The following is a 24,595-nucleotide window of genomic DNA, read 5'->3' on the forward strand; positions in this document are numbered from 1 at the left end:
AAGCCACTGGGCAGCTGCCGAGGAACAGGGCGCTGGGAAGATAGGTTGGGGTTTGGGTGCCTGGTGCTGCCTTTCTCAATCTGTTATTCCTCTGTCGGAGATGTCCTTGGGAAAAGAACTGGATGGGGTCAATACCCAGAGGCCTCGTATCTCTGGCAACAGGTTCTATCTACTGGGCAGTCCAGAACAGAGGGTGGTTTGGCACTTGGGCCCAAGGGCCAGGTAACTGGTCAAAGCCCTTGGTGGTTCATGTGGTGATTAATGGTGCCAGTGCTGCAGGACCTGCCATGGCCCCTGCTGCAGAACTTGTTTTATGTAGGAGGCCCTCCTGCCTCCCTGCTGCTCCTCCCTGGGCCAGTAGCGCCCTTGGCCCTATGACCAGCTGAGCCCATGTTCCTTTCCCTTGGGCTGCTTCCCTCACCTACAAGGAGACCACAACATACCAGGGCTGCCTGAAAGCCTTTTGAAATGGGGCAACTCAGTCAGATCTGGTAATTACTATTCCTGGACTTGGGGGTTTCTTATCCTATTTTCTTCTTCCAAACATCATCTCCCACCTCTCTGTAGCACAGAGGTAAAAATTCTGGCTTTAAGACTATTTTTCAGGGAATGTTAAGTCCTTTGAGATAAGAGGTTTCATCGACAGCAGAGGGGCCAGTTCCGAAACCCGAGTTTGTCAGTCTCTGAAAACAGAGATTCTCAAGTGTCCTGCAGTGTGGCTGGAGGCTGGGGCCACATCAGGGTGGAGCTGAGTAGGGACCAGTTACTGCTCAACCCCTTGCCTTCCTAGTTCCAGGCAGAGGGAGACTGTATCTAGGGTCCTGGAAACATAGAATATTACTCCTGGGCCTCCTTTTGGCAAGTGTTTTGAGCACGCCTATCTCTCAGGATCCGGCAGTGTGTGCAAAGTCACAGGCTCCTATATTACCAGGGGTTACCTGTTCACTGACTTTCCCCAGAGGTTCACAAGGAGCTCAGTGTAAATAAGGAAAAGCCAAACCCAGCCACAGAGAGATATAGCAACGCGTGGAAGCTGAGGTTACAACACCTCAGTTTTGTGGGACAGTGCCCCACCCCTTTCCTTAGCCTAATTGAGCATGGATGACAGACCCAGCCTGTCCTATGGGAAGCAGAGGTGTAGCCCTGCCAGATGTGCCAGATGCCATATGAGCCGTTTCCTAGCCAGACCCAGGTAGCTGTTCCTTTTGGGGCAGGGTAGGAATGTGATTTGTGGAAGGCCTCTTTATATACAGGTGCTGGTGTGTAGCCTCTCGCCCTGCCCAGGTTTCAAGTTGACACCTGGCTCTGTCTCAGAGTAGGGCCTGGGTACCCCTATGAGGGCAGGCTCCACCTAGTGTCAGCCCCTGGTGTCACCAACTACCTGCCACCAGCCTTTTTCTCCTGCCCTTTCTACTGTGACCTCTGTGCTGAGCACCATGAAGAGAAGGACCCAGGGAATCCCCTGCTCCTTTGTCCTAGAGCTGCCAGAGGCATCTTCTTACGGTTGTGTTAATCCTGTTCCTTGGTACCATGGCTTGGGGTAACAGCCATATGAGTTCTGTGACAAGCCTTCTCTGATGTGACCCCACAGCATTTGCTGAATGAAACACTCTTTTGCTTTCCCATTATCCATTGTTGAGCTATTTCAGGCATTGCTCCTGTCATATTTTTAAAGATACTTGAGGTTATGGGAAAAGCATCTGTTCTCACGGATTTCTGAGGAGGGGTAGTTGTGAGTGAGTGACCATCCTTGAGAAGCAGCTCTGCCAGGAGGTCCTCCATGGCATTTGCACGCTCACCACAACAACTGCAGGCTCAGAAAGCACCCTGGGCAAGCTAACCTAGCTCCTTTCCTCCATAGCCAGCCTCAAGAGTAACATTCTGAGAGCTACTGAGCATGGCTCTTGAGCTCTACCAGGTGCTGGAGCGTCAGGTGGCCTCCCCAGGAAACTGGGAATAAACAGGAGTGGAACAGGCCTGGGGCTGCTGTTGGTGGGCTGTTAGGAGAGTGGATGGAGTACCTTCACCCCTGCCTGCTCTTTTAGGGAAGGAGGGAGCAGGAAGTCTGAAGCACCCAGGCTTGGACACAAGCTAGTGGTAGAGATGGAGAGGGAAGGAAAACTCACAGGTGCATACCTCCTGTGGGCTGGTGTTCCATGTCCATTCTTATTTAATCCTCTTACCAACCTGAAAGAGAAGTTTAGCCTGGGGAACTTAGAGGGCCTAAGAAGTGACAAAACAGGAATTCAAACCCAAGTCTCTCTGACCTCAAAGTCCAGTGATGACCGGGACATGTTTATTTGGGAGAGATGGCTGGTTTGGAGGCATGGGGGTCAGCTGTTAGGCTATCTTTGTGAACAAAACATGGACTGGACTCTGTCCTGGTCAGTCTTGGGCCAGGACCAGAAACTATTGGGCAGACACAGCCCCAGCCCCCTCCCAGGGTTCTGTGCTAATGTGCTGCTGATGTGGAAATCTTTCCACTTGGCAGTAGGAGTCCTCTTTATTTCTAGTTGCCCTGGGACTGAAGCTCTTGACATGTCCTGGCAGATGGGAGTGACACGGGGTGGGCTTCTGGAGTAATCATGCTGGAGTCCCTGGCACCTCCATGGGGAGTTTCCCACCTCTAGGGCACTGTAACTGGGGGTGGCATCTAGGAGTGCCAAGATGATAAACCATTTCCTCAGCCACCCCCACACTTCTATGACTGGGACTTCCTCTCTGAGTGATGCTGGAAGGGGAAGTTGGTGATGCCAGAGCATCTGAACTGGGCACCTGGGGCCTCCTGCCTCTGGCCTGAATGTGGCGTGGCTTCTTCTTGCATCACTGTCATCTGATGTGGCAGGAGATAGGCTTTTCTGCGTGGGTGTCAGGCCAGATACCCATTGGTTATTTCTGGGAGTGACAGGGCTTACTCTCTTTGAAGAGGGAAGAATGGTTAGTAGGGTGGCACTCTCTGTCAGAGTGTTGTCCCCATCATGCAGCCCTAGACATCATCTGATCCAGAACCACTTGGACCTGACTCTCTACAGGGCCTGACTCAGGCAGCCGTGTCCCCTTGTTTTCTTCTGGCCCTCACATCCCAGTGTCCCCTGGGATAGCTGGCTCTGGCCCTGTTGTGAGGGTGACAGTTTTCATTCCTGGGCACATCATTCTAGCCTCACATGAGGCCCATCCATAAAGGGGTGACTACACATGCTGCCAGGGCCCATGCTTAGAAAGTTGCTGACTTTGGCTCCAGTGTAGGAGTGGGAGGTAGGAAGGGAGGTCCAGTTCTGAAGCAAAGAGTGGTGGGGCTGGAAGGGAGGCTTGTCCAGGCAGAGATATGGGAGTGACCTTAGTTGCTGGACCCTCTTAACAGAAAGGAGGACTCAGAACATGGATTCTTCTAGAGCTGGTAGGGATATTTGTGTCATCTGTCCTATTTCATAAATGAGGAAACTGAGACCTAGAGAAGTTAAATGACTTACCCAGGGGTAGAGCCAGGTCCACAGCCTGGCTGTAGGCCTCTTTCCAGGGCCCAGAAGTAGCTTCGCCATTAGTCTGTATAAGTAGAGGCATGATGCAGGCAGACAGCTCTAATTTTTTTTTTTTCTTAAAAAAAAAAAAAATTCCTTACAATCAAGCCCAGGATTGCCCACAGTTGGTGTGTCACCATGTGGTCAGACACATTGACAATCTTGTGCTTCCGGTTTCCTGCCAGCCCTTGGCCACATTTCCCTTTTCATTTCAACAAACATTTCATGAGCACCTACTACTGTGGGTCAGCTGTGATGCAAGGTGAACAAAAGATGTGGTCCCTTTTGTTGAGAACTTTGGTTGCTTTAGGGGAGAGAAACCCGTTTCTAATCAGCTTGTTTTGCCGTACCTCAGGCAGGGCAAACAGAGGAGCCAGGCCTCTCTCTGTGTGTTTCTATCTCTTGCCTCTATTTTCTGTATATTAGCTTTAGTCAAACTGGCTTTCTACGTGAGGTTGGAATGATGGCAGCTTTGAGATCCACTCTCATTCTAGTTCTCTTGTGGAAAAATTCCAGGAAGATCTCTGATTGGTCCAGCTTGGGTCAGCCTGGCCCAAGGGGAGGAGGGGTTACTAGGATTAGTAGTCCCCACTGAAGCTACAAGATGGGTACACGGGAAGAGCTGCTACTTTTTTTTTTTAATCCTCTTTTTTTTTTTTTTTTTGGTTAATCCTTACCCGAGGATATTTTTTCCATTGATTTTTTTTAGAGAGTGGAAGGGAGGGAGGAAGGGGGAGAGAGAGAGAGAAACATCAATGTGAGAGAGGCACATCAGTTGGTTGCCTCCTGAACACATCCTGACCAGGTTTGGGGATCGAACCTACAACCCAGGTATGTGCCCTTTACAGGGAATCAAACCCATGACCCTTGGGTTCACAGGCTGACACACGAACCACTGAACCACACCAGCTAGGGCAGGAGCTACTTCTTAAGAGAAGGTGAGTGCTATCTCCCAAAGAAGCAGGACTGGCAGACAAATCCTAGCACTCCTTGTTCCCCTCCCCTGCTGTTTGTGCTTGTGGCCTTGGAGGAGGGGTATTGGGAGGCTTTGTGCCCAGTCCCTTCTTAAAGTCGACAGAACCCAGCCAGACATTGATAGGGAGTGATTTGGTCTGGTCAGCCAAGCTTGGGGTCCAGAAACTTTGTAGGGGTTCCTGAAGTTTTTTCTGATTGAGCCCATCTTGAGGAGCCTATGCTGTTCTACTTTTAGAGCATCGTCCTCTCCTCTGTGTTTGGATTGGGGCCACCACCCTCACCTACTGTGGTTACCTACTTGGTGCTCCCTCAGTGGAAGGAGAATTGAGTTTCTGAATAGTGTTATCTCTGAGACCTAGGCTTCACGCAGCCTCTCAGTGACTCGGTTTCCTCACCTCTCAGATGGGGATTATCAAACCTACTGATTGGTTTGGAGACTCAGAATGTTTCTCACAAGTAGACACTTGTGGCCCGTTGACAGTGATGTCTAATTGCTACCCTCTCATTTTGTAGAAAAGGGAACCAAGGTCTGAGGAGGTGACTGCCCAGGGCCTGTCATCTTGGAGGGATAATACTGTGGCCAGGACCAGACTGCAGCAGCCTTTCAAGCCACACTTGCTGCCCTGGCACTTAGGGCTACAGTGTCTTTTTCTAAAAGACTAAACCCCCTCTTTAGAACCCTAGCCTGAGACTGACAACAACACACTGGCTACAAAATGTGCAACGGTTTTTCTCCTGTCTGCTCAATTCCTAAGAGTAGCAGTGGTAGGACCAGCTTCTCAAGGCCTGGGGAAAAGATTTGTCGAGGGTGGGGTGGCTGAATTAATTTAGAGTAACTCCATGCCCTTTAACATCTCATCTATTTTGGGCTTCTGATGCCTTTCTCTTGTGTTTGTTTTGACCTTTCTAGTCCTTGACTAGCCTGAATTTTACTCCCAAAGGGAAAACAGAAAGCCATTGTGTCAGGACAACTCAGTAGGAAAATCTTCCAGTGACTTCATTTTAAGTTTTCTGTCCACCACTGTTTGTTTAGTGAATGTTCCCCATCATATCCTTGCTGCATTTGGGATGAGCTACAGTCATCTTACCTGCCATGGATAGCCACCTGCAGCTTGGCTGTCTAATAAGACATCTCAAACTTAATGTGTCCAAAAGGCCTGCTCCTTCTGCCCATCTTCCCTGTCTCTTAGTAAATGGTACTAACGTCCACCTATTTGCCCAGGACAAAAACCTGAGAGGTCATACTCGTTTCCTCTGATACCTCATACCGTCGGCACCCTCATCCAATGAGTCCTGTTGACTCTGCTCTGAGTCTTTCCTAAGTGTCACTCAGCTTTGGCCCCTTTGGCTGCCTTTCTGTTTCTCAGACATGCTGAGCTCTTTCTCTTTGGCCCAAAAGTTCTTCCTTCTAATTTCCTTATCAAGCAGACCTCTGCTCTGGGGTCATCACTCACTAAGCTAACCTGAGTACTCTATCCCGGTCAGTCCCCACCCTGATCAGTCCCCATCTCCACTCCTGTTTCTAGCCCATCATCTGGGCTTTGTTTCCTTCAGAGCCCATTTTATCTACCAGTTGTTTTGTTATTTGCTTATTGGTTTTCTTATATATTGTGTCTTCTCTGCATCCTCCACACCACCCACAGCCCCTCTTGTCAACGCCATGGAGTACGCCTGGAGTTGATGATGCTTGTCCTTTCCGCAGGATGGGAATTTAGCACAGTGGCCCTAAACCAAGCTGCTGCCATAGCCGCTGTTACTAAATGAGGTGTATAAACGTGTTAAAGATATTCTGTTTTTAACCCCAAGCTGCCTTTCACACACATGCATACACACCTATATACACATACAGATTCTTAATTGTGTTTGGAAAAATACTGGTTATCAAATGTTAGCTTCAATTGAAGATACATTACAGCTCTGATTTTCTTGGAAAAGCTTTTAGCTTCATAGTACTGTGAGGAGACAAGGAGTTGAGGTGTTGCTTCTCTGCACAAATCTTTCCAGATGCTCAATAACTTTTATAGCCATGGGAACTGTATTAGTATCCTATGACTGTTGTAACAGTAGTAGTGGCTTATAGTTCTGGAGGGCAGAAGTCCTAAAATCAAGGTGTCAGCAGGATGGTATTCTTTCTGAAGTCTTCAGGGAAGAATCTGTTTTGTTGCCTTTTCTAGCTTCTAGAATCCACCTACAGTCCTTGACTCATGGCCCCATCCACCACCTTCAAAGCCAGAAATGTAACATCTTCCAGTTTCTCTGCTTCTCTCATCACATCGCCTTTTCCGACTTGACCTTCCTGAATGCCTCTTACAAGGATCCCTGTGATTTCATTGTGCCCCCCCATTCAGGATAACCTCCCCATTTCAAGAGTGTTAATTTACTCTTATGTAAAATCTTTTTCTTTTTTTTTTAACCATATTCGCAGTTCTGGGGATTAGGACAGGAACATCTTTGGGAGACCTTATTCATTGTACCACAGGGACTGAATTTTTTTCCTTTGGGTACATCTATGTAATAGATAAATTATTTGGGAATTGAAAAAAGAAAAACAGGAAAATGTATCTATTTTCTAGCCAAATTGAGGTGATGGTGAATCCTGAATTGACTCTAAATAACTATTTTGTGGCCTGGCCAGGCGTGTCTCAGCGGTTGAGCATTGACCTAGGATCCAGGAGATTGAGGTTCAGTTCCTGGTCAGGGCACATGCCTGGGCTGCGGACTGGATCCCCAATGACTCTCTCATCATTGATGTTTCTGTCTGTCTCTCCCTCTCCTTTCCTCTCTCTGAAATCAATAAAGATATATTTAAAACGAACACACACAAAACCCCCACACAAAATAGTTATTTAAATCTTTTTTTTTTTTTTAATATATCTTTATTGATTTCACAGAGAGGAAAGGAGAGGGAGAGAGAGAGAGAGAGAGAGAGAGAAACATCAATGATGAGAGAGTCATTGATCGGCTGCCTCCTGCATGCCCCCGACTGGGGATCGAGCCCACAACCCGACATGTGAATCGAACCCTGATCGCCTGGATCCCAGGTCGACGCTCAACCGCTGAGCCACATCCAGCCGGGCTGGGGTTTTTTTAATTGAACTCTTCAGTTTTTAAAAAATTTAAATCCATATTTATAACTTGAATTAAAAATCTAAAATTTCTGTGGTAGTTTTGTCAAAATAATTAGATATAGTTTATTTTTTAAGGAAAATGTTCAAAGTACTTCAATATTTATTTTAGATCTTTGAAAGTGTAAACATCTGTTTTTTTGGTGGATGTTACTGATCTTCCCATACACGGAGACAAAAATACCTTTCAGATTTCCTTGAGTCACTGACTAGGAAATGGTTCTTTCAGGTTGTTGCACTAGCTGTGATAAATCAAATGGCCACATTATTATTAGGTTTTCTTGAGTACCTACTGCTTCCGTCTGAGAAAGCTACAAAAAGAAAACCTTCTAGCTCATGTCTTCTACCTTCTAGATGGTAAAATCTGTACAACAGATTTGCCACGGAGGATAATCCTTTGCAGTTCCCACCCTGGCCACTAGGTCTGGGGTTGGGTGGAGGTATGTGTCCTGGTCTGCTGGCTCTGGCTGCTTGGTGAGGCAGGAGGGTGGGTGTGCCGTGCCCTGGAGAGCAGAAACTTCAACTGCCACCTTGAGATATGAGTCTTCATTCAGTGCCTGTGTGTTCCTCTAGGGCTGGGATCTGGGCCTTCCTTCATTGCTGGCCTGCAGGGCCCCTGCCTCACTGAAGACAGAGATCCTACGTCCACAGCCCCCCAAGACCAATGCATCTGACTACTCTTCTGGTGATGGGGGAAGGGGTTGGGGATGGTTTCACTGCTAGAGTTGTTACCACCCCAAATGAGACAGTACCTGTGGCAAGAAGGATTTGGGCTTTGGAACTTAAAGATTTAGGTTCAAGTCCCAGCTCTGGCACTTCGCAGCTCTGTGTGCCGGTGAGCAAGCCCCCCAGTCTCTTGGTGAGGTGGAGGTGGCAGTACTTGTGCCAAACACACAGGGTTATCCCAGTGCTTTTCTAAAGGGTTGCCACATTATGGTCAGTTACTGTGTCGCATGTGGGAAGTTCCCATGTTCCATCTGAGGGATCCAGGAAGGGAAGGAAGGGAGGACTACTGTGACTGGTGTGGATATGGATTGTGAGTCATGGGAAGCTGGTGGGCATGCCCAGGGCTGCGAAGCTCAGTTTGAGCCAAACCTGGAGGGATGATTGTCATTTTGGTCCTCACTGCTGTCCAGCTGGCTGTTCTTCATCTATGGCCTTCTCTAGACCAGAGGAGCTGCTGCTACTGCAGCTGCTGCTGCCAGGAGCCATAGTGTCTCCTGTGTTGAAGCCTGAGGAGTGGCCTTGCCTGTCAGCCTGCCTGTCTGGGGGAAATGGGCATTGCTGTGCCCCAGAGAGTCATTTCCTGAGATCAAATGATTTGTGTACCTGCCAGCAATAGTAAGGCCCTTCCCAGTCCTGGACATAAGGAGCTTAGAAGTTGGGTTGATGCCCACAGCAGCACCATGTCCCCTGAGCCAAGGCAGTCCCAGTGTCTCTGGGGAATTGGGAAGGTGAGAACAGAGCCTGGCTCCAGGTCCAGGCCTTGGGCCTTGGGCCTTTAAAGCCAGTCCTGAGCAGTTCTCATGGTAGTTTCCTTGTAATGTGGTGGGAAGATGCCTGGAGGGGAACAGCAGAGTTTTGGGCCCTGACCTGTAGTGAGAGCCATTCAACTGTGACCTGTTTCCCACTATGGGCTCTGGGGGGGAACCTTTGCTTAACCAGAGGGTTCCTGGCTGAAGACATGAGGGCTTAAGGTACACAAGGCTTGGGGTGGAGGCTGTGATTATGAGGAGCAGCTTGCCCTTGAGCCCACTGGTTTAAATGCAGGGCAGAGTTTTGGCTCCAAGGTCTGGTCAGCTCCACCACTCCAGTCATGCTGTCTGTCTCCCATGCCAACCCCTGGGCCTGTCACCCATCTGTTCTCACCCCACACCTTTGCTTAGAACCTGCCCACAACTCTTGTCTTCAGCCTTAGCTTTTCCTACCCATGCTACTTGGGAGGGGCAGGATATCATAAAGCATGTTCACCTGGGCTTGCTGCTCAGACACCAGAAGGCAGCAGAGGCTGGGAAAGTTACGTGGAGGGCCTACCTTGGGGAGTAGACCTGCCTGCCAGCCCCTCAGCTTGCCTACCCTGTTTGGGTCCTGGACTTGCCATGGCCCTGTGAAAATATTTACATTTCTGTTCCTTAGCCAAGCAGGCAGGCAGGCCCCTCTGCAGCTCACACTCTCCTATACTATCTGCATTCATGCCTTTACCTGTATATCTCCCTCCTGGAATGACCTCCTTCACTCTTGCCCCTGTATAAAACCTTGGTACACATTAGCGGTCTCATTTCTGCTCTCACCATTTTTATTCAGCATTGTATTGGAGTTCCTGGTCAGGACAGTAAGTCAGGAAAAAGAAATGAAAGGCATGCAGAGTGGAAAGGAAGAAATAGAACTGTCTTTATTCTCAGACAATATATTAAAATATTCTGAAGAATCTTCATAAAAGCTACCAGAACTAATTGGTGAGTTTAACAAGGTTGCAGGACATCAGGTGAATATATAAAATATCAAATATATGTGTGTGTGTTTAACAGTGTTATTGAGATAAAATTTACATATCATAAAATGCACCCATTTAAAATGTACAACGATTCAGTGGTTTTTAGCATGTTTACAGAGTTGTGCAAACTATCAAAATCTAATTTTAGAACATTTCCATTACTCCAGAAAGAAATCTTGACCCCATTTCCCCATCTCAAAAAATCATTATAGTTTGTTATAATAGCAAGGAACAATTGGAAATTAAAATGAAGTGCTTAGAGATAAATTTGTCAAAACATTGTTGAGCGAAATTAAAGACCTAAATAAGTGGAGAGATATGCCATGTTCATTGGTTGGAATACTCAGGATTATTAAACTATCTATTCTCCAAATTGACCTATAGATTCAGCATAATCCCAATCAAAATTCCAGTAGGCCTTTGAAAGACATTGTTAAGAAAATGAAAAAACAAGCCATAGACTGGGAGAAAATATTTACAGAACACACAAAAGAATTTATATCCAAGATATATTTAGACCCTTTATAGCTCAGTAAGGTACACAACCCAATTTTTAAAAAGGATTAGAGGCCCTAGTGCGTTGGCCAGCAGACTGAAGGGTTCTGGACTTGATTCCAGCCAAGGGCACATACCCTCAGTTGCAGGCTCAATCCCCTGGAGGCAACCAATCAGTGCATCTCTCTCACATAGATGTTTCTCTCTCTCCGCCTTCCACTCTCTCTGAAAAGCAATGGAAAAAATATCCTCGGGTGAGAATGAAAAAAGGATTAAAGATTTGAACAAACAGTTCAATCATTTTCTAATAAACCAGTGGTAAATGAGTATATGAAAAGATGCTCAACCTCTTTGGTCATTGGGGAAATGCAAATTAAAGCCAAAATGATATTAAAACAACTACATCCCTACTAAAATGGCTAAAAGAAACAGAAAAGAATAAAGACAATTGACAATATCAAGTGCTGGTGAAAATGTGGAACTCATACATTGCTGGTGGGAATACAAACCAGTACAGCCACTTTGGAAAACAGTTTGGCAGTTTGTTACCAAGTTAAACATATACTTATCTCATAACCCAGCAGTACCACTTCTAAGTATTTACCCAAGAGAAATGAAAACATATGTCTATACAAACACCTGTATGTAAATATTTATTGGTTTTATTCATAATAGCCCAAAATTGGAAATGACTCAAATGTCATCAACTAGTAAATGGATAGATGAACTGTGGTATATCCATATAATGGAGTACTACTCAGCAGTAAAGAGAAACAAAATACTTGTACATCTAACAATGTGGATGAATCCATCCTGCGATTCCATTTATATGACATCTGGAAAAGGCAAGGCCATAGGAACAAATCAGGGTTGGGGATAGGTGGAGGGGGATTGACTGCAAAGAGGCATGAGGAAACTTTTTGGAGTGATGGAAATGTTCTATATCTTTATTGTGGTGGTGGTAACATGTTAACATCTGTTAAAATTTGTTTAAACCTAATTGAACTGTCAGTTAAAATGGGAGAATCTATTACATGTAAATTATACTTCAGTTAAAAAAATTTTTTTTCATCACTTGGCCTTTTGGCTGAAATTTTTTTTAAAAACCCACCATGATACACCTCAGAGTTTGTTTCAAGCCCCTTCTCCTTGAGGTTTCCCCGACCCATCTTCTTGTTGCATGGATTTCTAGTAAGTCCCTTCCAGGTCACTCGGTTTTGGTTCCTGCTGACCACAGCTTGGGCTTCTTCAATAGGGCTGCCTCAGCTCCTCAGGGGTAGTGAGCTACTGGACTCACTGCTCATTTGGCACAGCCAGACCCTGTCCACAGCCAGCTCTGTGAGAGGCTGAGAATGCTGACTGAGGTGGTAGCAGGCTGGGGAGAGGAGTTCAGACCTGGGTGGGCTTCTTTGGCTGTCTTGCTTCTCTCAAGTACCTCTACTCAGCTGTGGCTGCTCTCTTCCCCCACAGGTTGGGATAAACATTCCTATGGTTACCATGGCGATGATGGGCATTCCTTCTGCTCCTCGGGGACTGGCCAGCCCTATGGTCCTACATTCACCACAGGAGACGTGATTGGCTGCTGCGTCAACCTCATCAACAGCACATGCTTCTACACCAAAAATGGCCACAGCCTTGGTGCGTACATAGGGGACCTTGGTGCGTTTGCTCTATGGAGTCACTTTCGTTGGTGAGAGGCCCAGGGCCAAGGCAGTGTTACAGATCCTCTGCTGAGCTCTGTGAGGTGAAGGGAGAGTAGCATGGGCACTCTCTTTGTTAATTCATCCATTTAGGATCATTATGGAGCCCAGGGTCAGTGCTGAGAGACCAGCATTGTCATAGTCATGCTCCTGGCCTGTGTGATACTTGTTGGAGCAGGGTTTGGGGTTGGTGAGAAGTTTGAGGATCCCAAATACATATCTGAGTGGTAGTGGTTTGCATGCCCGTGGCCTGGGCCCAGACTTTGGCGTGCCCTTCTGACACTCAGGGTCATGGTTGCTATGAAGCAATACTGAGGGCTGTTCTAGTACAGGAGGTAAACAGACAGGCTGGAGTCAGATGGGGCCAGGTCTCTTTCGACCTGTCTATGGTTAATACAGACCAACCTGGACAGACTTATATTAAAAAGGTCCCTTTGGTGAAACTGAGAAGGATGGACTGACTGGAGTAAAGGCCACCGGAAGTGTAAGGTGGCCTGAGGCAAGGCAGTGGTGATGCGTGAAGGAAGTGGGGTGGCCCCTGCAGGATTTAGTTACAGATAGGGTGCCTTAGCAAGAAGGGAAGATGGGAAGGTGGCTGGGTTAGTGGCGCTATCAACTGGGATTAGGAACCCAGGAGGAGCAGCAGTCAGTGGAGGGTGATGGGGCCCTGAAGGATCCCATGGAAGAGCAATCCTGTACCTGTGTAGAAATTTAGGATTAGAACCTGAGAGAGGGGGAGACTGGCTATTCTGATGACTTGCCCTACTAGGACTGACTGTATTTGGCTCTTGAGTAAGAGGAGCCCTTGGCCAGAGCGGTCCTGAGTGGTTCTTAACTGCTGGGTCTTCCTTCCTGGGTTTGCAGAGGTCTCTCATTTGGCAGAACCATACCAGCCAGGCTGGCCATGGGCCTTGCCAGGAAAAGAAGTTGGGCATTTTACTTGGAACACAACTCCTAGGAGACCCACTTCCCCTGGCTTGAGGGGTAGTTAAAAGGGAGCCGCCACTCCCCACAGCCCTTCTGTGGCTTCTCCAGGAGGTGAGCCCAGGCAGAATCAAGGGACCTATTGGAAATGGGGTTTGCTAATGGCTGGACTGAGTGATCAGGAGCCCGCATTCCTCAGCAAAGCAGTTGGATGCCACAGCCCAGAGTGAGTATCCACAGCATAGCACATACACTCCATAGCTGACTCAGGTGCACGTCAGAGAAACTCTCCTCTGAGCCATGGTCACCTAGCTGCAGTTGCTGGTATCCAGCTAGTGAGGAGCTAGCAGACTGAGGGCTCTGCCAAGGTCTCAAGATGCTTGAGTGGGGCTCTAAACTCCCTACTTTGTTCTCTGACTCCAGCTATTTCCTGGCTCTTGGTTTTTCTGCTGTCAGAGTTCCAGGGGCCACTGCTGTGGATTCTTATTCTTTACCCAAGCTGCCCTTCACCTGCTGCTCAGTTCCTTCTTCTCTGGATCCCTGCCCCCTTCACATTCCTCCAGCTTGTCCACACCTTGGTCAGAATACCTGCTGTGGGACCCACAGTTTGAGGCATATCCTGCTGTCACCTGTGCATCCGCACCTCCCTCTTCTGGGCCTTAAATGTGTACTAGGGCCCATGAGCTCTATGTCAGTCAGGTCCCTAGGTCCATAAAGAGCTCATGGCCACCTTAATGTCAGTCCAAACCCTCACACTGTTTTTAAAAAGTCATCTTCCTAGTGCATGCTTTTTATTGACCCCAAGCAAGACCTCGCACATCTTGTAATTAAACTTCACTTAGGAGTGTATTGCCTACTTTTTCAGCCTGTCAGGATCTCCTGTGGTCTTGTGTTTGTTCTATCTCAAATATTTGGTGTTCTTTTCAGCATTGCATTAAACCTAAAATTTGATAAATTTATTTGTGTGTGTTTTTATTAAGATATAAAAAATATTGGAAGAGAACAAGGTTGAGATTTCAACCTTTTAGCCTATAGCTTGTTCAGGTGGACACCAACCATTTCAGAAACACTTCGTTATGTTATTTTGAAACTCATGTTTTTCTCTTGTCCACAAGGATAATGCTGAGACTTTATTAAAAATTGGATATCACCTGTCCCCTGCATTTTCTTGATCATGAAATTTAATAGAAAGGAAATGAACTTGGAGTAGATAGTCTACTTGGTGACTTTTCTAATGACCTTGTTTCCTTTTCAAAAGCCAGCTTATCAATAAATGTGCTTCAGAATCTCACGTAGGATCAGTGAGCCATCACTGCTTTCTAACCTCAGAACCTTTACCCCTTTTGAGAAGAATGATGTTTCCTGGCCTCCCCCCATTTACTTCATTTACTCTGTTGTCCCCTGTCACAGCACTCACCCTATATGGCATTGATCAGTTGTCTGTAATTATTAGTTACATGCCATTTCTCTTGCTGGAATTGGCAGCACTTTTAGGGCCAGACTTGCAGCTGGTTTCCTAGTGCCTATCACAAGGCCTGGCTCCTGGGAGGTCTCAGAAGATACTTGACAGAAGGATAAATGAGCAGGTTAATGGAGACAGGAGACTGATGGCTCATCCACAAGTGGTCCGTGTACTTGCAGTCATTTTTATCTAGCTCTGTGCTCTCTCACAGGTTCTTTATACCCTCAGCCTCAGTGACCCCTGACCTATGTCTCTTTAGCTCAGAACATTTCTCATCAGCAAGTTTGAGTGTCGTGTTTGCATCCTGGATCTTTGCCTGGGCCTTCTTCCTGTGGGCCAACCCAGATCTGTTCATCACAGTGGCCTTGCAGAGCCTCCCAGAGACCTGCAGGGGTGGGGGGAGCAGTATTGCCCTTGTCCAGTGCAATAGGGGGTGGGGTAGCCTCTTTTCTCATCCTCCTGGAAGCACCTCAAGGTCTTATCCTTCCTGAGTGCCATTATGAGATAGAGCTGGGTAAGCTTAGGTTGGTCATCCCCTGCCCAGAAGTGTGGCAGTTGCCTCACCCAGTGGCACAACTGTAGCCAACTTGTAGCCACACCTCACAGTTTATGAAGCAGCTTTCACACAGTATCTCAGTTTCTCTCTTGAGGTGTCAGGATTAGTGTTACCCCCTTTTTTCAGAGGGCTCAGAGAAGTTGGGTAACTTGCCAAATTGCAGGTAACTGATGGAGCCTGGACTTCCCCTTCTTCCAGGGTTCTGTGGGCTTCCTCTATGAGCTGGGGGTACAGCAATAGCAGCCTGGCCATACTGAGATCCATGAGAGCAGCTCCCATGCAGACCTGGAGGGTGGATGTTGCGGTCTCCTCATGGGTGCAGAGGGGCTCCTAGATTTCATTTTCCCAGCTCTATGACTGCTTATCTGCATGTGGGGCTCAGAAGTGGCCTGAGGTAGGCAGATCATGGAGTTTATGAGCTTCCTTCATTGCGGAGCAAAGTATCCCAGCAAAGAATGTAAACAATCTCTCTGTGCTTTATTTTTTCATGTGTAAACTTGTGTTCCTATACACCTTTCAAGGTTGTTCTGAGGATTAAATGGTTTCTTTTTTCTTTTTTTAGAAATATTTTTATTGAATTTTAGAGAGGAAAGGAGAGGGAGAGAAAGAAACATCAATGTGAGAGCAAAGCATCGATCAGCTGCCTCCTGCATGCCCCCTACCGGGGATTAAGCCTGCAACCTGGGCTTGTGCACTGACTGGGAATTGAACTGGCAACCTTTTGGTGCACAGAACAACAGCCAAACAACTGAGCCATACTAGCCAGGGCTAAATGACTTCTTGTTAGACACTGAGCCCAGTGCCCAGTACAGAGGAAGCATGTGGTATGCACTGGCTAGCTGGCAGGATTCGCTCCAGGTTTACTGGGAGACCTGTGGTCAGACCCCTCACCTCTTCTTCTGTCTTGTGGGGTTTTAGTTTCTTTTCTGAGTGGGGTTGGGAGAACAGACTGGGACCTCTAAGGAGCCGGTGGTTGAAAACCTTTCAGGCCAAAAGCTCAGGAGTTTCTAGAAGATATAAGAATTTATAAAATGGGAAGGCTGTGAGCCCTTGGGACAGTCTCCTTTGGCCCTTTCGTTTCTCAGCCTGCAGCACATGAGTGCTCTGGTGAATATTCTGAGGCCTCTCTCTTGCTCAGACCTGCTTATGTATTTGAGGGCCTGCTCCCCTCCACCTTCACTTCTGATTTAGGCTGAGTTCCCTGGAAGCACAACCTCTTCTCTTGGCAGGAGGGTTCAGAGGGTACACAGGCCAGTGTTAACCTGGGCTTTGTCACCTTGGAAGTTCTGAGGACTGGATGGGTATGCGCTGGAAATGAGCAGCCGCTACCGTCACTGTCTCCACTGCTTAGAGATAGATGTTGGAGTGTCAGACTTAGAATGAATCCAGCCCCACCACTTCTAGTTTTATGACTATTGGCAAATCATTTAACCTCTGAGGTTTACTTTCCTCATCTGTAAAACGAGGATAAGAAAGCCTGCTTCCCAGAGTTGGTATGAGCATCAGATGAGGTAAGAATGGAAAAGGGCTGGCATATATAGTAGGTCTCCATAAATACATGTTGGATTAAGAGAAGGCTCAGGCCTGGAAAGATATCAGGGGTAGATCATTTGGGTTTTAGTCCTTCCTACCTGACTTTTCCTGAGAGAATGGAAGAGTTGTGGACATATATACATATTTTTAATATGTTTTTATTGACTTTAGAGAGAGGAAGGGAGGGGGAGGGAGAGAGAGAAATATCAATCCCTCCAGTACGCACCCCGACCAGGGATAGAACCCACAACCTGGGTATGTGCTCTGACCGGGAATCGTACCAGCGACCTTTTAGTGCATGGGATGACACTCAACTAACTGAGCCACACTGGCCACGGCAACATATTTAAATATCTGACTTCCCTTCCGGCCAGGCCATCTAGCAAAAAGAAGGCCAGTGTCTAAAACTAACTCTAGCATATGGTTGGCCTCCACCATAGGATAGATGTGACCAGCCCCTCCCAAGCTATTGTGATGAACCGTCTTTGAGCTGATGACTGTTTCTTTTCCTCCACAGGTATAGCCTTCACAGATCTCCCGGTAAGTACTACTATTGGGTCTCCTTCTTTGGGCTTTTGGGGGCTGACTGGGATGGGGATGGTGGTACCTGCAAGTGTAGGGTGTGGAGTCTGGCCCTTTCCCCAACCAGGAATGTGTGCTGTGCTGTCTACTTGAGGGTACCAGTAGGGGGTACCTGCTTGCCTTTCTCCAGTAGTGAGGCCTGGTCTTCTGCTATGACTCTTAGCAGTTGCAGTGATTTGTGGCCTTTCTAAAGACAGCTGGGGGTTTGGGGGAGATGAGGGTAGCCCCATGGCTCAGCTGGTCTCGGCCACTTCTGTGACCTGTAGCCAGTGGACTGGGTACAGAGTATAGAGAATTGTTCCTGAACTATTAGATCCCTGTACATTCCTATCAGAGAATCCTGAGGAAAGCCAGTGCCCTAGGGGACTGAACCTGCTACCATGCAGGGAACCCTGAGCCAGAGAGGTGAGCTTTGTGGCGTCTTCTCTTCTTGGAAAAGGGTGAGGTTTCCTGCTGGCTTAGTTCAGGGCTCATCCCCACCTCCTGAACCCCTTTTTAATAGTCATCACAGGCCTCCTCATGCAGACCTCCACCCAGAATGCTGGGAGCCTGGTGCCCTGCTTTCTTTGCCCTGCCCAGGTTCTGGAAGGAGGAAAGGTTTGCTGACTCTGGTGACTGCTTTGGGATCCTGGGCACTCCTGTGATGCCCAAGGAAGTATCCTTGTGATCTGCAGGGCCTTCTGAAGCCCAGACTGCAGCACCAAGGATCAGAATCCTCATCTATGGATTAGAATCCTTCTCTCCTACCTGGAGGCCTCAGAAAGGGGCTTTGGTCCTAGGTAAAGTGAACAGACACAGGAGAGAATTCTGACCTTGGCTGGGGAAGATTCTAGCTATGGAGATGGGACATGAAACAGCCAGATGTGAATGTTGGCAGTATGTCCACAAGAGCTAGAAAGTGAGTGGATGCAGGGAAGGCTTGCTGGAGGAGGTGGGCTTTGCCTGTGGCATGGAAGGTAGGAGGGGAAAGGAAGGAGGCAAGGGGTCTTGTAGGTTCAGAACTCATGGTGAGCTGAACTCAGTGTGCAGTAAAGGCAAGTGATACTCAGGAATGACACATGGCCTGAGGATAGAAGGCAGAAGAGAGGACTGGGGGCCCAGTGACAATGGGGAGGAGGCTGGTGAGACCTGAAACAGCCAGACATGAATGTGGGTTGTAGCAGTGGGGAGCCACAGGGGGCACTGAGTGAGGGAGTGACTGGGAAAAAGCTGGTCATGGCAGGGGATAGATGGGAAGCAGGGAGCCCCACACCCACAGAAGGACATGCCCAAACCTCACTGGCCGGAAGATCCTCTTAGTGAGCCTCTGACAGGAAGGGCAGTGGCCTCTCTTTACCCTTTGCCAGCATTAGGGGGTCTGAACCACCTAACTCCTTTTGCCATGCTCTTCTCCTCCCCTGCTTTCCTGCCTCCCCCTATCTCTTCCTGCCCCCTCATATACCCCTTTTTTTGTGGCAAAGGGATCCTTGGTCCCGGATCTTTCTGAGAAGAGCTATTATCTCCCCTGCAGCAGGTCTTCACAGGCACACCTTCAGGGTCATGGACCCCAGCCTGCCTTTCTGTGCCCTGGCTGAGTCCTGAAGAGACTTTGGAGAACACCATAGCCTCTGAAGCAGAGAAGGAGACTCCGTGTTGAGCCTCGATTGCTTTTCTTTTGCTTTTTTCCCTCAAGTTTTGGGGACAAATGTCTGGTAGGGAGGTGGGCAGAATGTGGCTTAGCCCTGCCTCCTCCAGCCTTGCTGCAGTTCTCTCAAAGCCAGAGCAAGCACTGTGGGAGCCAGTGCCTTCCCCTCTGCACAGGAGAGTACCCCACTGCCCTCAGGGCCTGACTGACATTTCATTCTCCTCCTCAGGCCAACCTCTACCCCACCGTAGGCCTGCAGACACCCGGGGAGATTGTGGACGCCAACTTTGGGCAGCAGCCCTTCCTGTTTGACATTGAGGACTACATGCGGGAGTGGCGTGCCAAGGTCCAGGGCACTGTCCACTGCTTCCCCATCAGTGCCCGGCTTGGCGAGTGGCAGGCGGTGCTACAGAAGTGAGTGCCCTGCTCCTGCCCTTACCCAGCCCTGCCCCATCCCAGGGGCCTCACTGTCCTGTAGGCCCCTGTACTACTTTTATAAACTCCAGTGGGTAGCGTTCCTTCTGGAAAGCTCTCCCAGTTGACTCTGCCTACTGCTCTTCTGCTTTCTCTTATCTGATGGATGGCTCCTGCTCAGTTGTCCAGATCTGCTGTTAATTAAACCTTTGCACCCCACCCCACCTAACTGGATCTGATGGCTCTATATATATCACCAGCAGGGCTGTTTTCCCTCCCCAGGTCATTTTGCAGAGGATATCCTAGGACGCCGTCTGGTTTCTTCCTCCTTAGACTTTATTTTTGCCATAGGGAGTATCTATCATGCTATAATTCTTGTCTGAGGTCACCTCTCAGGGTCAGTGTCCAGCTAAGTCCCACACATCCATGGCAGTGGTGGCAGGAAGAGAGTCCTTCCTTGGACCAGCCTAGCTAGCCCTTTGCTGATTAATTCCCAGACTGTCCTGGAGGCCAGTCTTGCTGAGAATCCCAAGGGAGATCAAGTTTGGGTCTCTCTTCCACTTACCAGTTGCAGACCTGAGTGAAGCAATGACCAGTACCCACTCTGCCAGGAGGAAGGTTAGCTTGTTAGCTTGGCTCCCAAGGATAGGCCGTAAAGGGCTATGCTTCTACTAGCCCTAGTCCCTTGGTTGGGTGTACCATGGGTTCTCTGTGTAGCTTTCCTTTCTTGAGGGATTAAAATTGAGCCAGGCCCCAGGGAGAGCTGAGGCAGGGATGAGGTGGCCAGACCATTCTCAGGAAGATTAGCACTGCTAGGTCTTGTTCCTAGCCCCCAGAGCTAACGAGGGTCAACACAGTGCCAGTCCCTGCAGCAGACTTGCTGGGATGGGCAAGGGAGAGCTGGAGCTGCCCCAGCTGTGTTGGCCCTGTACTCTCAGCTTACAGGGCCTGGGCTCAGCATGTGGATGTATTTGTTTACATGTGTGTATCTGGGTGCCTGTGTGTGTTCATATGTTGTATTTTCCAAAACCTGCATATAACTTACGATCGTTTTATGAATATTGTTAATGGCTATATATCTTAGAGACAGATTTGCCACAAACTCCTTACCTGGCTTCCCTTGGTGGGAGGTTCAGGTTATTTCCTCTCTTTTGCTTATTGAGTTTTTTCTTAATTAAGATTGTTTTCTTGCCCGGCCGGCGTGGCTCAGCGGTTGAGCATCGACCTATGATCCAGGAGATTGCGGTTCAATTCCCAGTCAGGACACATGCCTGGGTTGTGGGCTCGATTCCCTGCAGGGGACATGCAGGAGGCTGTCAGTCAGTGACTCTCTGTCATCACTGATGTGTCTCTCTCTCTCTCCCGCTCTCCCTTCCTGTCTCTGAAATCAATGAAAATATATTTTTTAAAAAATTATTTTCTTGGTTTCCTTTAAAGAAGTGGAATTATTGGATCAAAGGAATTGGACATTTTAGTGGCATCTGATGTGCATATGGACTCATTTGAACCACGTGTTGTCAAAAGTTTAGCCTTGTGTTTATAATAATATCATTATAAGAACTATTACTTAGAGTATAGTATTAAAATATATAATTTCATAAGAGACTGTATTTATTGACTTCTTATTTTGTGCTGGGCACTTTATGTGTATCATCTCATTGACTCCCTGAAAACAAGGGGACACAGCTGAACTTCTTTGCCTTCCTCATGACAGCCCTTCAGACATTGTGTCTGGCAATTATAATAAAGCCATTAGACACATGCACACACCAAGGCATTCACTCCTATACATATCAGATGTGAGGGCTCCTCCTTATGCACACACACATGCTACTGCTCAGCCAGTTTTGGGTTGGATGAAATGACCACTGGGCCTCGGGCTTGTCAGGACTATTTCCCAAAGATTGTGTTGGCCATGTTGTTGCTGATATCTTGGCTTCCAGGCCCCTGATTTGTGAGGTATCGGGAGTAACTTGGTTCATGAGTTGGCTCTGCATGACCCTCTAGAGCCAGCACTCCTGAGGGCCAGGTTTGCCTGGTGAGCAAGAATACTCCTGCCAGGCATGTAGGGCAGCCCACAGGGGAGCTCTTTTTTCTGTAAAAGGTACACACGTGGCATGTATTCTCCCTGGCTGCGCAGCTGCCAGACTGCTTGGCTGGCTGCCTTTCCAGGAAGCCTTCAGAGAAACTATTGACCATCTCTAGACTTGCTGCAGTTCACAGGAGGCAGCCGCTTCTGTAAGAAGATGGTATGCGCCTCTGTGTATACTTTTGTTACCATACTTGCCCACTTGTGGGCAGCATATCCCAGAGAAACTGCAGGCACTCCTCTAAGCTTTGAGGGCTGATGTGACAAACCCCCCCCCCCCCCCAGGCCCCAGCCTGACTACATAAGCACTGGGGAAAGTTTTCATTTTGTTTTAACCCCTTTAATCTCATTCTGTGGAAGTTGCACCTCTAAGATGTGTTTAGGGAAGACCTAACAGGGAAATTGTCTGTCCCATCAAGTAGTCAGTGAGAAATGCAGTTCTTTTATATATATATATTTTAAAAGATTTTTAAAGTACAGTTTACATTCAATATTGTTTCGTATAATTTTTGGTGTACATTATAGTGGTTAGGCAATTGTATACTTTGCAAAGTCTTCCCCCCAATATTTTAAGTACCCACCTGACACCATACATAGTTATTACAGTATTATTGACTTTATTCCCTATGCTGTACTTCACATCCCTGTGACTATTCGGTAACTCTAAGAAATGCAATTCTTGAGTGTCACCTGAGCATTTTCTTTCTTCTAGCATGGTCTCATCTTACCTGGTGCATCATGGGTATTGTGCCACAGCTACTGCTTTTGCCCGAATGACTGAAACCCCGATTCAGGAAGAGCAAGCGTCCATAAAGAACAGACAAAGTAAGGTTGATTCATCTCTCCCTTCTCCCTCCCTCCCTTGTCCCTAACTCTGCTGTCTGGCTCATGCCAGCCTTGGGTAACCTGTCAGGAATCCATTCAGCTCTGGTCCTCACTACCACGAAACCAACCCAGAGCCCCAACCCAGCCCTAGCCCTGCTTTTGTCTCTCCTTCAAGACAGCACTACCCAGATGGACAGTCTAGCAGCATGGGAATATCTCGCTCTACTGGCCTGGCATGGCTGGATTGCACTCCTACCTTGTGTCCTTCCCACTGAATGCTGGATTCTACTCAGCATCTTGTTCATGGTCTTCTGACAAGAGTGTGTTTGCATCTTAGACCGATGCCCTGCCTTTTACACCATTTACTCAACTTTAGTAGTTCTGCCTTCTTCTGGCCATAGAGAGGACTGAAGTAATCAGACAGTGTGAAGGCTGATGCTCAGTGGCTGCTATGGTAGCACCTCTCTGTGCTCCCCACTTCTGGTCCTGCCCTTTGCAGACAACCAAAGGAAGTAGCCAATGGAAACTTTCTCAGTGTTCATACTGGCCTGTGTAGTATGTTTCTTTTTTGGAAAGATGGTATTGGGAAAGAGAAACAGAGCCCAGAAAAGAGATAGGAAGAGAAGAAAAGAGTGAGGGAGAATAGATGTGTATGGACATGTGGTCTGTGTATGCCTGCTTGCGTCTCTCTGAGCCTGTTGTCTCTGTGTATGTGCATGTGTCTGTGTCTCCCAGAGAAGCTACACCCAGCCAGACAGATGGAAAGGGATTCCGACTTGGGATCTATGAGTGAGAGCCTCAGACCCAGAAGTCGCTCCAGCAAGATGCTGATGGCCTAAGAGGTGTCAATGTCAGAGATGCCAATATCAGGAGGATGATCTCCTCTCCTGGCAGGGAACACGCTGCAGCCCCTGAAGACTTCCAAGACATGGGCTCTGGCCCAGAAACCAGTGCCCTCTGCTTGCCACTCCCCTGTGAGGCCTGACAGGAGAGAAATCTGAAGAGGAGACCCTAGGGTCTCCTGGGCTCGTATCCTCACATCATGCTCCCACACCCAGAGCCCCTCCCCCAACCCAGGTCCCTGGTGACCTGTACTCCATAGGAGTAAGCCTCCAAACTCACCCTCCTGCCTCTGGGATGAGAGTCCCTGCTCTGTTTTTCCCTCTTATTCTTTGAGGACTCCCCAACACTTGGCAGAAACCAGGGTCTGTTGTGGGGCTGGGTGGCCAGTTTCTTTCTTCAGCCTCTTCTGTGACCATCTCAACTGGGCATGCCACTCTGAACCAACCTACCTGGCTGTCAGCTGGTCTGTGCTCAGGGCTGGCAGTGTGCAGGCACGCGGCTATGAGGAAGGTGTACAGCCCCTCACTCACTGCTGTGTTCTTGCTCCCTGCAGAGATCCAGAAGTTGGTGCTGGAGGGCCGTGTGGGTGAGGCCATTGAGACCACACAGCGCTTCTACCCAGGGCTGCTAGAGCACAACCCCAACCTGCTCTTCATGCTCAAGTAAGTTTTGGCACCTACCAGGTCCTCCATAGCCCAGTCCTTCTCAGCTGGTGGTGGGAACATACAACCCGGACCAAGCCCAGAGCAGTGCCGCTCCGCTCCCTCTGCAGGTGCCGACAGTTTGTGGAGATGGTGAATGGGACTGACAGTGAGGTCCGCAGCTTGAGCTCCCGAAGCCCCAAGTCCCAGGACAGCTACCCTGGCTCCCCCAGCCTCAGCCCCCGACACGGCCCCAGTAGTTCCCACATGCACAACACAGGTCAGCCACTCTCCAGAGGGCTCTGGGAAGTACTGGTGTGGAGAAGAAAGGCCACTTACATACCTTTCCCTGGGCCGGGCTTAGGGTTCACTGCTGGATTTGGGGGAAGGGAAATGGGACCCCTGTAGCTATTCCCAGGACCCCGCCTGATGGCACGTTGCCCCTCCTCTTCTGACTGTGCCTCGGCTTACAGGTGCAGATAGTCCCAGCTGCAGCAATGGCGTCGCATCCACTAAGAGCAAACAGAACCACAGTAAATACCCTGCGCCCAGCTCCTCCTCCTCGTCCTCGTCATCCTCGTCATCCTCCTCATCCCCGTCCTCCATCAATTATTCTGAGTCCAACTCAACAGATTCCACCAAGTCCCAGCCCCACAGCAGCACCAGTAACCAGGAGACCAGGTGCCTGTCTTCCTCGGCTGCTTTCTCCTGCCTTCTGCTCTGAGCCCCCTGCGCCCACTGCAGCCTGCCTTTTGAGTCCCGCCCCCTGCACGTCATCCTCTGCCTCCATCCCAG

General features: G+C 48.5%; 1 protein-coding gene across 2 annotated transcripts in view; it reads left to right on the forward strand.

The window, feature by feature from the left end:
* Positions 1-24,595, forward strand: part of RANBP10 (RAN binding protein 10) — a 55,805-nt gene that overhangs the window by 25,093 nt on the left and 6,117 nt on the right. For both annotated transcript variants that reach the window (XM_087827537.1, XM_087827536.1), the window contains exons 4-10: positions 12,078-12,245; positions 17,300-17,322; positions 19,218-19,402; positions 22,204-22,316; positions 23,713-23,821; positions 23,932-24,080; positions 24,274-24,481. In XM_087827537.1, the coding sequence (XP_087683663.1) occupies positions 12,078-12,245; positions 17,300-17,322; positions 19,218-19,402; positions 22,204-22,316; positions 23,713-23,821; positions 23,932-24,080; positions 24,274-24,481 (955 nt within the window). The remainder of the gene's footprint in view (positions 1-12,077; positions 12,246-17,299; positions 17,323-19,217; positions 19,403-22,203; positions 22,317-23,712; positions 23,822-23,931; positions 24,081-24,273; positions 24,482-24,595) is intronic.

The sequence above is a fragment of the Miniopterus natalensis genome, chromosome 18 (assembly GCF_054644295.1).
Source record: "Miniopterus natalensis isolate mMinNat1 chromosome 18, mMinNat1.hap1, whole genome shotgun sequence".
Taxonomy (NCBI): Eukaryota; Metazoa; Chordata; class Mammalia; order Chiroptera; family Miniopteridae; genus Miniopterus; species Miniopterus natalensis.